This window comes from Tenebrio molitor, chromosome 2 (assembly GCF_963966145.1).
Source record: "Tenebrio molitor chromosome 2, icTenMoli1.1, whole genome shotgun sequence".
Taxonomy (NCBI): Eukaryota; Metazoa; Arthropoda; class Insecta; order Coleoptera; family Tenebrionidae; genus Tenebrio; species Tenebrio molitor.
This window is the reverse complement of record NC_091047.1, coordinates 29,791,883-29,808,963: the sequence shown is the minus strand read 5'-3', so window position 1 is coordinate 29,808,963 and position 17,081 is coordinate 29,791,883. Positions and strand designations below refer to the sequence as shown.

The 17,081-nt window shown below is 34.5% G+C and overlaps 2 protein-coding genes and 1 long non-coding RNA gene across 4 annotated transcripts in view; 1 reads left to right on the top strand and 2 right to left on the bottom strand.

The window, feature by feature from the left end:
* Positions 1–17,081, bottom strand: part of side-VII (sidestep VII) — a 395,213-nt gene that overhangs the window by 51,078 nt on the left and 327,054 nt on the right. For both annotated transcript variants that reach the window (XM_069039626.1, XM_069039624.1), the window contains exons 7-10: positions 7,597–7,741; positions 5,640–5,770; positions 5,266–5,425; positions 1,951–2,244 (exon numbers count right to left, since the gene is read on the bottom strand). In XM_069039626.1, the coding sequence (XP_068895727.1) occupies positions 1,951–2,244; positions 5,266–5,425; positions 5,640–5,770; positions 7,597–7,741 (730 nt within the window). The remainder of the gene's footprint in view (positions 1–1,950; positions 2,245–5,265; positions 5,426–5,639; positions 5,771–7,596; positions 7,742–17,081) is intronic.
* Positions 1–17,081, top strand: part of LOC138124588 (uncharacterized) — a 211,906-nt gene that overhangs the window by 167,395 nt on the left and 27,430 nt on the right. The gene's annotated exons all lie outside the window — the stretch shown is intronic.
* Positions 11,096–12,807, bottom strand: LOC138124569 (myb/SANT-like DNA-binding domain-containing protein 3). Its single transcript, XM_069039659.1, has 3 exons — positions 12,160–12,807; positions 11,949–12,095; positions 11,096–11,888 (listed from the first exon to the last, which is right to left on the bottom strand). Exons 1-3 carry the CDS (start codon positions 12,551–12,553, stop codon positions 11,488–11,490), a joined length of 942 nt encoding a protein of 313 aa, XP_068895760.1. The 5' UTR covers positions 12,554–12,807; the 3' UTR covers positions 11,096–11,487.

The window sequence follows — 17,081 nt, the reverse complement described above, 5'->3', positions numbered from 1 at the left end:
ATATTTATTGAGAAGTTTTCTTGAAAATTCCCTTCTTGCACTAAGGAGTCACGTTTATTAATAATTACACGCACCCTTAACCTTCACTACTAATAGCACACTGACATGATTAGGTACATTAAATAATGCAAGACTAACAAAACTGACCAGCTCAACATAACACACAATACTACAGCGTGATCAACAATGACTGAGTCTGTTGGCAATGAAACAATTGAAAAATATTGGTGTTTTTCTGTTTCGTAATTGGTACTGACCGGATGTTTTAATTTGACACGACATAAAAAAAAGTAGGTTATGTCGGGTATGTTTATGCTATTACAAAAATGACCCTTTCATGGTAAACGTCAAATTCGCCTGTCAACTCTGTCAAAACTGACAACCGAAAATGCGTTTAGATTACAGTGGTACCAAAATCATTCAAATTTTCATTGTTACCAACAGATTCAGTCATTCTTGATCACGTTGTATTTTACTGTACACTGCTATTTCATTACTTTATTTTGTTTGTGCGGAAACATGGAGCGAAGATGGCAGGGAGATGGATGAAAGAATAAGGAAGATGAGAGAAAGAATAGAAAACGAGAGGAGTGAGGGAGAACAATAAATTGTTATTTTTATGTTTATGTTTGTAATCAGGAATCCGAAAGCCCGTAGGGCAAAATAAAGCATTTTGTCCTTCTCTCTCATATGAGCGGGTGAGATGTTGGGGCGTTGTGTAACACGTGGTCGGAACGCGTGAGGTGTTAAACGGTAGTCCATTTCGGGAACGACCATACATTTGTTACAGGGAAAACCGTGGGCACGTGCAATGAAAAACGAGAGCCTACCAAGGGGGCCTTCTGGGGTTGCCGGTGTGGGACCCGCGAGGCTTCTCGATGAAGCGTGACCCTGGCCGTGGAGCTTCTCACCGCCTTGATGCAAGACCTCTGTTTTATCTGGTGTGGGACCCGCAAGGGTGTTTCGGAGGACACAAACCTGGCCACTGCACCCATAACGAGTTAGGTGTCGCAGGGACTTGGACGAATGCGCCGCGGTAGTTTAGGGAATAATAGAACTAAGTTAACTTCGCGAGGGCAAACCACGTGTTACGTGAGGAGGTGAGAGAGCGAGAGCGTAGTATTCAGTTAGGGTCTTAGTTATTGTATAATTGACGTTTTGTTTATTCATTCTTATGCCATGTTGTATAAAATTTAACGATTAGAAAAGATTATGGTGTGCCATCGATTGTGGATGAGTTTTAGAGGTTTTACTCATCCCATTTACAGTGGTTGTTATTATTTTCATGTTTTAGTTTCTCGATGTCGTGTTGTCCATTTATTTGTTGTATTTGTTGTGTTTGTTCAATCTCATGGCTAGGGTTCATAAATTGCGATGTTATGTATTTCTTTGTCTGTTTTACATCAAACACCGCTGTCAATGAAAACGAGAACGTATCTATTCGCATATTTGCAAATTAAATACAAGCGTCCTTCCACCGATTTACGTATTTTTATTTCGAAGTTTGTCCACCCTGCATGTCCGCCATTTGCATCTCGAGCTAATCTTCCGCCATTTTGTATAAAACACACAACGTAGGGGTTTCTTAAGGTTTTTACAGTTTCTATGACTATCACGACTTGGCCATTTGTTTGTTTCGCGGGTTTTATTTGATTTTTCAAATATTTGAATTTGCGCGGAACTGGCGATACTTGGGTTTAGGTACATTACACGTGATTGTCCAAAACAATTTCGTAATGAAAACGAATAATGTACTTCTTAAAAATCGCAAAATCAAAAACTCTTCGCAAAATTGTTTCATTTGTTGATGTAGACTTGCCCAGCACCGTGACACAATCTGATCATCCAAACAAGCCCCGACCGTGGCGTGATCGCATGTTCGTAGGACAATGCATTTTCATGAAAACCCGCTCAAATTACGGTCATTAACTCATGTCGTGTTTTACTTACCAGCCGCGATGATATGAAAAACGCAGGGCACCCTTTGTGTCCCGATTCTGTTGGAGGCGTAGCAGAGGAGTGTCCCATAATCGAGTTCCGTCATCGGTGTGTAAGAGACCACACTGGACGTCCCACTTCTGGCGATGTGGGATTGAGCGACGTCCACCGAATCAGCCGAATTATTAAATGTCCATCTGAATTGTATGTCGGGGGGATTTGCATCCACTTGGCATGTTATTTGAGCTTGTTCCTGTTTGGCGACCCCATAAATTCTTGTTTGGTTGGGTTTGCACGTTGGAGCGTCTGCAATAAGAAAACACGATCAACTCGTTTCTAGTCGGGTAACTGTTAAAAATATTCCACTTCGTTCATGAATATTGGATGTGGTGGGACGTAAATAAGTCAGATGGTTTAGGGGGGCGGAAAGGTGGGATGTTTGTCCCCTACATATGTAGGTGTATCCTTAAAATAATAATCTTGGAAGAGATGTATTTTGCACTTGGCAAAGACTGACAAGACCTTACTTCTGGATTATTCATGAAGCTAAATTCAGATTGATATTTTACACCGTTAAGAATAGATTTTAGTTTTTACAGGACTAAGAATAGTAAAGTTTGGAAAGTAAGTATCTATCTAAACAATGTAGAACTTTTAAAAACATGTGTAGTAATTTATGCACAGAAATGAGGTTCCTTAGAAAAAAAGCAGGAAAAACCTAGTAAGATAGAATAAGGAACTTCACTTTTAAAGAAAATTTGATAATAAAACCAACTCTGCGAGCAGTCGAAGAGACAGATGAAGTGGTTCGGACACATAAACAGGAAGGGAGGTGAAATAGTAAGACGGACTTTTGAGGCAAAGACTTTCAAGAAAATAAATTAAGGACGACCCAGAAGAACTGAACTGAAGAAATTAAAACGGTAGTAGAAAACAAGGTGGTAGCTGGGAAAAGGTGAAACGAAGAACGCAAGAGAGTAAAGAATGGAAAGATACGTGGAGAAAAATACCAACATAATATATGAACTCCAACATGCTTTACATCGGAAAAAGTACAATTCCGTGTCCGCAACTGTACACTTGTCTCAACTAATATTATACAGGGTCGAGCATCGTATACGCGCACGCGAGAAATCGCGAAATCTCTAATTAAATAAAATTGTCGAAATTTTTCACACTTACCTGGATATTGGTAAGGTACATTTCATCATTTTTTGATAATTTTTCACTTACAAATAAAGCCAAAAAAAAAATGTAAACTTCAACAAAAAAGTCAAATTCTGATTTTTACACTGACCTATCCAGATTCACTTCCTATAATTATTTACGAAATCAGCGGAAAAAAACACCAATTACATTTTGAATGAAACGCAGTTTTACGTTTCAACTTTCAAAATCATTTTTATTTATGACCTGCTACTTGTGCTGTCGTAAATTTAGGTAATAATGGGAACTGTCACTTTTGTGTCAAAGCTGTAAGTAAGAGACTCAAAATGGCCGGCTACTAGTGAAAGATACTTTTGTTGGCAAATTATACAATTTTGCCATAAATCACGGATCTGGTTTACCTTTAAATAAAAAAGCGAATTATTTAGCCAACCAAGTCAAAATTTGTAATTGTGCCACCAGAGTTTGATGCACTAGCAGGTAAAGATTCAGTTAGTATAAAAACTTTATAGGTAAATCAACAGTTTGTTAATGTCCGAAAACTAACAAAACTGTTACAGCCTTATTTATTAACAAAGAAAAAATGAAAAAAATCTCAAATGTACTTTATCAATAATTACTTAGGTATACAAAATTTCGACAATTTTATTTAATTAGAAGTCGCGATTTCTCGTGTGCGCGTATACGATGCCCGACCCTGGACATACTCGTAGAACAATGGAATTTATTATATTTGGTTTATCACAATTAATTCACAATAGTATATTGTATATCAAGAGTTGAAAATGAAAGATTTCATACGAGTTTGCAGAATTGAGCCACAAGCCACAAGAAAAATACTTTTTCAGACGACCACTGTGAAATATGACACATTTCACACGGTTTTTCCTTAGTGAAAATTTAAAATTGCAAACGATTTCAACACGAACACGAACGAACAGCCTAACCGTGTACAATGAAAAATTTGAGAAATCTGATTGGCCGACAGCTGTGTGTTTTTATATTGTACACGGGCCGATGATTAACGGCATAATTATTTTGTCCGCAGCTCTGTCGAATAATATTTGAAGTTTGAAGGGATGCCGAATATTAGCGTTTTTTTTTTTTGTGGTCGTCGGAAAAATATCGTGTATACCACGTGTTGAAAATTCGATTTCACGCTCGTTTGCTTAAGCCACGCGCCTACGGCTTGTGGCTCAATTCTGCAAACTCGTGTGAAATCTTTCATTTTCAACTCTTGATATACAATATACTATTTCACTCTCTGAATGTGTTCTAAGTATCCTGGCACTTTGGTCATTTTTAAAACAATATTATTGACTTTTACTTATTTCCTAAATAAAATTCCTTAATTAATTTAGCTCTCCTGATTGGTATTTTGCTTTAATTTGACTTTTTGATTGGTCCCGATCATAGAATCAATTTCAGCTTCATTTATCATTCTGGAATTAAATCGTTTCTCGACTATTAACCTTTTTAATTAAGGACGTTCAGTTGTGCAAAGCGAACATCAAATAGCACATTGCTAACATAAGTTATTTATGCGAGATCAATAATTCTAAAAAAATATAAACCACCGGAAACATTAAGAATTATTACCTGCCATGTTAAATTATAATAGCAGCAAATTTGTCTGGTCTCAATAAAAATTCATCGATTGAAAGAAACTAAAAAATTGTTCTCTACTTGACCCCAACATTAATTATTGTGTCTATGGAACACATGTAATTAGTTAATATTCGTATTCCAAACTGATAAATGTTTTGTTGGACTTGCTCCGTTGTAAAGCATTCTATTCAACAACAAACAGCAAACAGAAGGGAAATAATAAATTTGACATTTGACATTTTGTAAGTGTAATCAATATCAGTGGTTACAACTAGTACAAAGCACACATGAACTTTAATTAATTACGAACTGCTTCTATTGTCGGTAATACTTTAAAGAAAAAATCTAATAAGCAAATTTTGAAATTCTGCTTCTTGTGTGTCTCAAATCTGAACTTTCGTTACTGAAAGTTAAAGCAGTGTTAAAGGTAAATAAATGTCATTGACACATTAAGACAAAACATGTATTATATGATATCAATCACTTCTTCTTAATTCAAGAACATGCTTTTACATAGATTTAAACTTCTTAAATTTTTAAGAGTATTCTTACACATAACATTCAGGTAAAAGGCATTGCTCTCTCCATCCCCTTCGGTATTATAACCCACACACGTGTAGTTTCCTGCTGTTGAGCGTGACACTCCTTGTAGGACCAAACTTTGATTGGTTATTATGATTCCTGCTGGGACGTTAATATTGAGAAGTTTTCCCTACAAAGAAAACACACTTTTACAAAATTCGGTATCAGAGTAGTTCTTGAACTTTGAAATAAAAAGAAATGAGATATATATTTAAGTTCTAACTGTAAAAGAATACAAAAAGAGGCTAGTCTTTTATCACTACATTCACTAGTTTCTGCTTAGTTGTTAAAGTTTTGTGAATATTTTTTTTTTGCCTTCCTTTAGGCCTAAGTTTATGACTTACGTTGTGCCTCCACTCGACCTTGTAGACGGGGGGATGAGCGTTGATGATGCAGTCGAAGTAGACGTCCGCGCCTTCCCTGATGGCTTCGGGGTTGAGGGAAGTGCCCAGAATTATCTTCGCCTCGGGGGTATCTGTAACACCAGTTCTAATTACCCTCGGATAATGTCCGGAAATTGTCATTTAGCCAACAGTTATCCGCTCCCACCCGTCCCGAACGCCACAGCTCAACTTTACCTAATTCTCGAATATGTATTTGGTAAAATGGATCTGCCACCCTCTTTAATTTTCCAGAAAGCAAATTAAATTGTTTACGGAACGAATAAGGTCATGTCTTTGTTTGTTTTGTTTAATTTCATCACAAACAGAACCGGATGGAATAAATTCGGAGCGCGTTTAATTTACCAGTTAAAATTAATCTTCAATTACAAAAGTGAGGAACCTGGCCAATTAAAGTGCTCGTTAAAAACTGAAAGGCGGACGCCAAAAAGCGCAATGGGGAATCACTGACAGAAGGTGGTATCATCAGATGCATTCTTTAGGGAACAACTGAAGTCGGAGATGAAACCAAAAAATGCATAATAATAATGATCATAGAGTAGATAAATATTTATCTAAAACGGATAAGAGAACAAACATGGCTAAAACTGGCGACGTTACTTTACTTTAAATTATGTAGGTAATGTATTTTCCAGATGATAAAATATTAACGACTTTTCAACAATTGAAACAATTATTAATTAGGTGTCATAATTTATGGTCAATTATACCTTTAAACAATTACAAAGTTTGTTCATCATTTGTTGTCCCTGACAGAAGTAAAATTTTGCCAAGTGTTAACTAGCACTGAATTTTTTTATACTTATTTTATATAGTACCTACAATGTTAACACCATATCTGAAATGCTTTAGATAATTGACCTCTGAAACAAGTTTAGTAATCATAAATCAAGGTCTGGAAAGATTTCTTGAAAAATGTTCTTCTATGAATGAAATTTGGGTTCTTCACTTTTGTACAAACTGAATAATACTGAAATATAAACTGAAGAAGTAATTGACAGGTTTTTTTTTAATGCTGATGACGTGCTCAAACCAGATGTGTCAAATTTGTAAAGTAGGTATATAATTTTTAACAAATAATTGATTTGAAAAACTTGATGCTTCTTGCTGAATAAAATTTTGAGATTCAGAAATAAGAAAATAATCACAAACACAGATTTTGCTATTCTTTCATGTGTTAATTTAAATTTCTTAAAATTGTTTATTTTGATAATTATAATTATTAACAAATGTTATTTTAAAAATATTCAAGAACTGAATATTCAAAACTGGTCTTAATATGTTTTTGTAAATAAAAATAAAATAAGAAAGTGTTTTTATTTTTTTTCGAATATTAAAAAAACCTCCTTCGGCACAGTCGTAATTTTCCTACTCGACAGTCGATGTTCCTCCTATATGATAAATCCTAAAATTGTTGAAAAAGTCAAGACTCCTTTTTTATGCCAGTTATGAATTATTTCACCGACATTTTATTCCTCGCAATATTTCCAGAATTTATTCTTTCCATAAATTACCCAGCGGCAATCCCCGTTCAGCTTCCGCTTTAAATCTTCAACAATTAGAGGTTCACTAACTTAAAAAAAAAGTATTAAATAAATTAAAATTAAAAGCAGTCTCTGCGAACGAACATTCTTCACCCGAAATGACCCGCTACATCCGCCATTAATTTACGAAACTCTAACAAAAATAAGCCAGTTTATTTTAATTGTTGTTACACCGATTCAGACAAACAAGTATTTTTGCTCTTTGCTGGATCACCCATTGTTGGTGAAAAATCGATGGACGGGGAAGAATTCGACAAACAAAGAACACGGCGAAACAGGAGGAGAACCCTTTCGAAATTTAATATAAATCCTTTCGGGCTGGGATCTCGGAATAATACGGAGGAAAATAAGCTCACAGTGTATTTCTAATTTCCATCTGTCCTCCAGTCCGTCGGCAGACGTCATTTTGTTTTCGGCTTTGCATGATAGATATTTGCCATCGTCCTCCTTCCTCGGAACGAATGACAGAGTGCTGGTAGTTGTGTTGCCGTCGTTGGATGTCTGAAACAAATATATGCATCTTGTTAGTAAATACATGCTGAAGTGTCACTACATGTTTATAAATTGCATGTGTTAACATGATATATTACATCGTGTTCGCAGACTTTTTAACTTAAACGCGAAATTTACGGTTTAAGTAACTTGTTGTGTCGAACTTCCACGACACACCATTTGTTATCGACGTCGGGGTATCACCGTTGGCTTAGGGTAATTAAGCATCCGGACTGGACGATTAATTAGATTAGACAAAAAATTTAACAATAAGGAAGATTGATTTTATTGCTGGTTTAGACGTAGATATAAAAATGACAGTAATGATAGTAATGTCACGTTTCGTTTTCAGTTAAAAAACAACTGATGTGGCACTGTAAAAAGTTTAATGTAAAATCTTCTAATATACAAAATAAGTAATAAATGAAATAATGATCGAAATTATATATTTTGTTTTAAAAACAATGAGAATTATTCTTTTCGTCTTTTAGGGTTTGTGGAATTGGATAATAATAATAATAATAATAATAATAATAATAATAATAATAATAATAATAATTTTTATTCGTACACCACCCAATAGGTATCGCACACGTCAAACATATACAAGAACAAAATATGTACAACAAAATATGTACAACAAAATAGCAAAACACAATACACGATGCTTCAACACATAACACACAATAAAAGTAGGTCAAACCAATCCAATTATATCTATTTTAATTTAGTGTATCAATCGTGTCCCTCAGAAAATCCTCGAAATTGTAGTAGGCTTTCTTTAGAAGAAATTTTTTTATGTTTTTTTAAAATTGTCTACACTAGCATTCCTGACCACCTCTGGCAATTTGTTGTAAAACTTAATACCATAGAACAAGACTCCAGTTTGAGACTTATTAAGTCTAAGTTCTTTTAAACATAGATTTGATTTTTTTCGGGTTCCATAAGTATGAATCTCGCGATGAGAAGTGTATTCATCCAGGTGAGTTTTAACATAAATTAAACAGACCAATATATAAAGTGATGGTAAGGTAAGTATGTTTAATGATGTAAAATAAACTTTGCAGTCGTCAGTATAGCCTAAACCTGCTAAGATGCGTATCGCTTTTCTCTGCAAGCTAAATAGCCGATGGCGAATAGTAGTGTGTCCCCATACTAAGAGGCCATATACTAGGTGTGATTCGCAAATTCCGAAATAGATACTTCTCAGATATTCAGGAGAAAGTTGACTTTTGAGATTTCTTAGGAGAAAGATATTTTTACTTACTTTTTCTGCAACTGAATCTCCATGTATACTCCAACAGAGCTTTGGGTCAATATGAAGACCGAGGAAGTTTGCTGAGGTTTGAAAATTTTCTGGCGTCTCAGTTTTTCGTAGAGAGAATAACATGTTTTGTGTTTTGTGCACATTAAGGCACAGTTTGTTAGCCTGAAACCATTCCAAGGCTTCATTTAAGGCTGACTCATGAATTATTGGTATCGACTCGTAGGTCGTTACTTTATTTTTAACAGTTGTATCGTCTGCGTATAACCCACCTGACGATTTCAGAGATAGTGGTAAGTCGTTTATAAATATAATGAAAAGTAATGGACCCAGTATTGACCCTTGCGGAACCCCTTGATTAATTGGTAAGCAATTTGATGTTTTGTTTTTAAACTTTACGACTTGGCATCGATCTGCTAAATATGACTTCAGCATTTTACAGCTATTTGGGTGTAGGTTATAGGATGGGAGTTTCTTTACTAAAATACTATGAGAAACACAGTCGAAAGCCTTGGAGAGGTCAAGGAAAGAAACAAGAGCCATATCACCGCTCTCAAAGCATGATGTTACAAAGCTATAAAGATTTAACACAGCATCCACTGTTGACTTTTTTTTTCTAAAACCAAATTGATATTTTGATATTAAATTGTTTGATTCTAAGTACTCTGAGAGCTGCATAGACAGTACCTTTTCCAGAAGTTTCGAAAATATCGGTAAGAGCGCAATGGGTCTAAAGTTTGACGGGTTGTTTTTATCCCCTTTTTTATAGATTGGTATCACTTTCGCTCTTTTCAAGCACTCTGGAAAAGTATTATCACGAATACATAGATTAACTAGCTTAGTTAATGGGGAGATTATTACATTTTTGATGGTTTTAATTAGATTAACATTAAGATCGTAAATGTCGTTGCAATTACTATTTTTTAGACCGTCAATTAAATCCCTTACAATCACACATGACACCTCTCTAAATTGAAAATTAGTCGAATTTGGTGGATTCAGTTGCTCCCTGATAAAGCTCATAGGATTTTTAGGGCCGGTTGTACCAAATTGGTTTAACTTCAGTTTATCTCCCAGTCTAGATTAAAGTTAGATCATTTTGTTGTACGAACGGTGACTGAGGGTTGTCTAAGCATTGAACTTGGTTTTCAGTGATCGACTGATATCTATCGATCAAGGATGGATCAGTATCATTTTGACATTTATTTGATAGGTCACAATTTATACGTTAAAATAATAACATGGAGTGGATACCAGAATATGATGAAGATGAAGATTTTCTAGAGCTTGTTGAAATCGTAAACATGTCGTATAGAAAAATAACGTCAATATAACATTTCATTTTAGATTAGAAATCCAAGATTGGCTCAAACTTTCAGGGTACGCCCAAATAATTTTGATAAATGGAATGACTGCGATTTTAGAAATCGATTTAGAGTACCCAAAGATGTGGTAAGATTTATCATTGAGGAAATTCATGATGAAATTTCCTCAAAAACGGATAAAAATCACGCCCTTTCACCGTCAGACATGGTGTTTATAACACTTCGATATTTGGCAACTGGAGCAATGGGACAACTAATTGGAGACAGTAATGGCGTTGATAAAGCCACAGTAAGCCGAGCGATTCCCAAAGTCATTAACGCAATAGCAAGACGCCGTGCAGAATTTATAAATATGCCGGATAACGAACAAGCAAAAAATAAAATTAAACAAAGTTTTTTTAACATTAGCAAATTTCCTAAATGCGTGGGAGCTGTGGATTGTACACACGTTAAAATCCAATCCCCAGGAGGCAATGATGCCGAAATATATCGTAACCGGAAGGGTTATTTTTCGTTTAATGTGCAAGGTATATGTGATGCTAATTTAAAAATTCTGGATTTAGTCTGTCGTTGGCCTGGGTCTGCCCATGACTGTAATATTTTTAAGAATTCACGGTTAAGGCATCGCTTTGAAAATGGTGATTTTGGAAACGATTTACTAGTAGGTGATGGAGGATATGGTATTAAACCATATTTAATAACACCTTTACTAAACCCGACAACGCCAGAACAGCAGTTATTTAATGAAGCTCAAATAAGAATTAGAAATCCCATAGAGAGATGTTTCGGGGTTCTTAAAAGACGATTTCCTGTACTGGCTTTAGGAATACGCCTGTCGATTGAGAAAGTAGAACTTCTTGTGATAGCATCAGCAATATTACATAATATTGCTTGCATGCTAAACGACACCGAGGCTCCCGAAACAAATGAAGAAATAGAAGCGGCCATAGCTTTAACCGAAAATGTAAACGAAAATCTTGTGGAAAACAATAACTTAAATGACAACCGAAATAATGAAGTTAGAAATATATTGATTCATTATTTTTCTACACTTGAGTACTGATGAATAATGATAGGTAGCGATTAATAATATTAATTAAATAAACTAACAAATGTTTAAATATTAGGCAATTGTATTTATGAACGAAATTTAATAACAAAATTAACTATGAACAATTTGTGGGGTTTGAATAACCTGCGTTCTGCGTTGAAGTTTTTATTTTATTTAAATGCTCTGCCTCAAGAATTTTCATTTTCAGTTTGCATTCTTCTACATAAAGCTCATGTTTCTCTTTCATCTGTGCAATTGTAAGTGCATGTATTTCTTGCATGTGCTTTAAGCGAAGTTCCTGCTCATTGATGATATGTGTTCTTCTTAAATCTTCCATTTCAGATTTACTTTGAGCCCAGTTGCAGAGTCTTTTGCTTAAAGATCCATCCTTAGTTACCTTTCGTTTTAGTGGAGCAGATTTTGGTGTTCTCAATTTATCTGCAGAATACGATCTCCAGTCACCAGCAACTTCTGAATTATTGTTCAAATAATTTTTATGATGTATAGAATCGGACTCTACAGTATATAAAAAAGTAATAAATAATAAAGTAAACGTGTTCGGTAATATTCTTTTACGTTGTGTCGACGATGATTTTCCTATATCATCATGATCATGACAATCTGTTCTGTCGTTTACTGCTTCATATTCTTGAAATAATGGAAGTGTTGCATCAATCTCGGACGATAGATTAGCAATAGAACTTTCAATAACCAAATCTTCTTCTGGAAGCCAAAATAAATATTGTAAAAGAAGACCTCAAAGTTTAGATAGACACTGAGTACCTACCTAACGTATCGCTGTCATATTTGGAAGTGCGTCCTGTTAATTGGTCTCCAATTATTTCTTTGATTATTTCTTCAGTATCTGTAATTGTACTATTTGTTTTTTTGGCCGGTCCTCCTCCTGTGCCCAAAGTGTACTTTTTCTCGTCTGCAAATTTTGACTTTGTTCTTTTTTTTAGATTTTCATATTTTCTTTTAAGAATCAATGCACTTCGATAATTTTCAAATCCAACAATATTAAATTCCTGTTCAATTGCTTTCCATGCATCCTTCTTCAATTGATTTGCATCTGTATCTGTTTTTTTATTTTCTATTTTATCTTTAAATTTAAATACCAAGCCCAGTAAATGTTTTTCTTCAATGGTAGAAAAATTGGTGGACCTTTTATTAGTACTCATTGTGAAACATCGCCATAAAACACATTCACAGACAAATGTCACAGTTGTCGGCAATGACAAATTTAAACTGTTTTACGCGAGTAACCTGGGTCTGATTCTACCAACATAACTAATTTTGACGAAAACGGTCGCTCAAGTGATCTTACTGTGAACAAGAGATGTACAACGCGTCTATTAAATAAACCCGGTTCAGTAATAAACTGTAGTTAAATTGAACCGAAGTTCAGTGTAATTTGGTACAACCGGCCCTTAGTGTTAGCATTAGAATTAGAATAGCAGGAGGTAGTCTGAGAAGCAATGCTCGTAAAAAAAGTATTAAAAGAATTAGATGTTATGTCACAGGTTTCATCACAAGTGTTTGAATATGTATTTCGATTTTGATTTACTATATTCCACATTGCTTTTGTTTTATTTTTGGCTGTTTCAATGCTTTTCATATTGTAGTTCATTTTTTTGAGCTTGATTTTTTCTCTATATAATTTACGAAAACTATTTCTTGCTTCTCTTGAGTGATCAGATTTAGAGGCTTTATATACAACATCTAAAGACTGCAAAGTCTTCCTCATAGATTTTAATTCATGGTCGAACCATTTAATTTTGTTCACTTTATAGCTGTTGTTGGTTTTTACTACTACTTCAGGAAAATTTATACTAGCATGATGGCTAATTAGATCAATGAAAGAAGAAAATTTAGTATTTGCATCACAAGACTCATCTATGAAACTCCAGTTTATGTTACTTAATGAGTTATAAAACAAAAATTTACCAAAGTTGGTAATAGGTTTAAAATTCTGGAGTCCAGTCGAGTGGCTAAGTTTAGATTTGGGTAGTTTTAATTGAAGCTTAATGGCCAGGTGGTCAGATAAATGCGTATCGAATTGATTTACTGAACAACACGATGAGTGAAGATTTGTGAAGATGTTATCTAGACATGTTTCGTTTCTAGTTGGAAAATTAACAATACAGTGCAAACCGTGAGTGTACATAAAGTCACATAAACGATTTTTATAAGGATCCTCCTGATTGAACTTTACGTTGAAATCACCAGATATTAAGACATAATTTTGCAAAGTATCAATATAAGCCAGTAAATTTGACAAGCAGTCTAGGAATATTGAGAAATCTCCCGAAGGAGGTCTGTATATATTAATAAAAAAGGTATCTAGATATGTTATCTTGATTGCTGCTATCTCACAGTGGTTCTCCACTGACATCTGTTCAAGTAAGAGTAATGTTTCACAGTTCACATCAGTTTTCGACATAATTATAGAACCACCATGTTTTGAAGTTTTCCTAGAGAAAAACGACTTTGTACAGAAATTTCCGATTCTTAAGTCACTTGCTTCGTAGGAGCTTAACCAGTGTTCACTGATAGCGACTAGAGAGTAATAATTATTGTTGGACAATATCAGTTCCAGTTCGCTCAGTTTAGCTCTCATAGACTGAATGTTGAGAACTAAAACATAGAGATCAATTTGTTCGCAACTAATAGTTTGATGAAAGCTTGTTAAAATTTTAAAAATAAAGCAATATATTGAAAAGGGGTTTAATTTAGAGTTTGCAATGCCGGTGGTGAAGGATATACAGGGTGATTTTGAAAGTTGTGCAGATATTTTAACTAGTTTCAAAAAAAGTTTGGGAGCCACTGAATTTTATGAAAAACTGGGTCAAAAGAAAATTTGGCATTACACTTGTTGATTATTATTCTTTTGATTGTTTTATGATTCTCTAAAGTCACATTATCTCAATTAAAGGTTTAGGGAAAAAATCTGGAAAATTGAGAGTAGTGCTATAATTATGCTCTTGAGTTTATGATCCATACCTACAAATAAATCAATTTACACAAAAGTATGTTTCAACAAACAAAAATAAAATGAATGACAAAGTTATGTTGATTTTAAAGTGATACTAGTTGTCAAGAGTATATCTTCTTTATCACAGAAAGTGATCATTACAAACAACATGGTATTATTTTGGATGATCTTGTTTATCAATAGCTTGCTAGAAACATTTTTAAAACGTTTTCAGGATAATTTGTTTGTGATCAAATACGAAACAATACCATTATAAAAATAAAACGTTTTTCCATCTTCCAAAATAATCATTTTAATTATCTATAATCCATGATACGTTCACAATCGACTCCGCAACGCCTACTTTGAGGATAAATTTAAATGAACACTCGATATGAAAATTTTATTTTTGTTTTTCTTGTAAATAGCCAATGAAAAAGGGTAAATTTATTTCGATTCGAAAATAACGTTTGTACAGAGTCATTACTCATTATAAATGACTATCCCATCGCAGTTGGCGTTGAAAACCCACACAAATTTTGGATGTGCCGTCAGCCTCGCAACGTTAGACAAACTAGTAGACAGATTTCCACTACCGCCAGTAGCGCCACTTATCGGCGATAGTCTCACTCATGTTATGAGGCTTGCGGCACATTCAACTACGTCACCAACGCCTACCGGGATGGGACAATAATTTATAATGAATTAATGACCCTGTACAAGTCCAAAAACCCAACTAGTATTTTCTTTTCGCTTGCAAATAGAGTCTTTCCATTTTAATTTTTGTATTTTGGTTAACCAAGTGAATTCATCTAATCAAGTAGAGTCATAAATTTAAGCAGATTAGAATAATGCAAATAGTAGTTTATGCGGTCAGTGTTTTATTTACTTATTTATTGTTGAAACCGTTGCTGCCAAACAAAATAAAAAGTCAACCGTACACGTAAAACCGGACGTTCACCAGCCAGGCATCACAAATGAGAAAATAATTCCAAAAGCTATTATGGATACGATGCAATAACAATAAAGCGGCGATTGTGAAACGCGGCTTTCACTCAAATCTTTCAGGAATATCAATCAATAGAGACCGTAACAAAATCTCATACCGCATCGGAATATTAATATTGTAAAAGGTTCCACCATTAAAGTAGTCACAGAATCCAGTTACAGAAAATATCCAATGCATATAAATGAGACGTTCTGCATCATATTCCGTATAATGAGAGATTTTAAACACCCCCGAGACTTTAGTATGAATTAATGTCAAAGCTCGCATAAAATGCTGCAAACAGAACACAACTGAAGCCCGGAAAATATGCACCGGAATTTTTGTGATAAAAATGCGAAGCGGAGGCATCCATACGATTCCACTGTCCGACATAAATGCACGTGAGTCCTGCAGGACGGAACAGGTTCCTGGATCGATCGCGATCTAGTGCGACAAAAACCATTGAAAATTTTCCTAGCGCTGTCACATCCTAATTGTCTCCACTTGGAAGTAATTCGTGTGCCGGAACGCTGTCTGAAACCCTAGATTTCTTTCTGAAATACGCTGAAAGTTTCAACTTTCAATCCTAGAAACTGTGACATTTATTCGTGTCGGCGAAATGATGTTCGGAGATTACAAACTGGAGGTGGGAGGCAGCGGAGAAGGGCGACATTTTTGCATCCAGTTATTAAACATTGCGTGCTTGCAGGGGTTTTATTGCATCGACCAACTTTCTAGGCAGCTCAATTTTCTATAAAATAAGGTCGACTAAACTGTGCTGTTATGCACGGACTACAAATTACCATACTTTGTAGGATTAGTCAAATGCATCAGGTGTCATTGCGCTCGGTGCAGTGTTTTATGGGGAGTGCTAGTAGCATTATAATATAATCAAAATTGAATTTTGTAATGAAGGTACAAGAAAAAGAATAAATATTTTAAAATCTAATTCAATAAGAAATAGAGACTAAGATCTAAGTAAAAAAGAAAACCGTAATAAACAGTTAAAGAAAGTTTAAAGCAAGAGGAAAAAATAAAAAGTATCAGAAAAGCATAATTAGCGACAGAAAACCGTCTAGCAAGAAAATTATTATAAATTATTGTAGTCCAAGTTGACGTAAAAACTGAATGTAATATTTATGGTTGCCGCTCCATATGAAAATGATCAAAATTATGTAAATAAGAAAATATACACCGTTCACACAGTTGACACTATTGACAGTTTGTTTACATCACATTAGATTTATGATTATATAGAGCGGCAAAAATTTCATAACATGGACATGGCTTGCTTCGACTTATTTATTTATAATTATAATAATATTTACCCTGTATTTTCAAGCTAGCTTTTCCACGAATAAAGCATTAAAAATAAAACAAAATCAAAGAAACGTAAAAATATGGAGGATATGAAGGATGAAAAATCAAAATGTCTCAAATATGTAATATACAGTGTGTGGCACTTAAGATAAGAAGATTTCGTTAACTGTAGGAAAAGAGAATGTTAGAGACAAATAACACATTGATGCAAATAGGATCAGTAAATGTTTCCAAAGTTTTCACAGCTAGGGTCAGTGTTCATTTTTGACAGATTAGAATTCGATTTTTCGCTTGCTTCAGTAAAAAAGAAAAGCACAGTACCAGAGGTGCATTCTTTTGAAAATTTTTGAGTTCAGCGAATTCGTAATATTCCTTGAAGGAAACGAGTCCGCAGAACATCTACATACTTACACTGCCTAGTATAGAT

Bases quoted from the DNA above. Each gene is read 5' to 3' on its own strand.
- LOC138124569 (XM_069039659.1), bottom strand. From the start codon at position 12,553: ATGAGTACTAATAAAAGGTCCACCAATTTTTCTACCATTGAAGAAAAA. The intron at 12,096-12,159 runs GTAGGTACTCAG...TTTGGCTTCCAG, and splicing joins ATATGACAGCGATACGTTAG to AAGAAGATTTGGTTATTGAA. The intron at 11,889-11,948 runs GTAAAAGAATAT...TATATACTGTAG, and splicing joins AAAATCATCGTCGACACAAC to AGTCCGATTCTATACATCAT.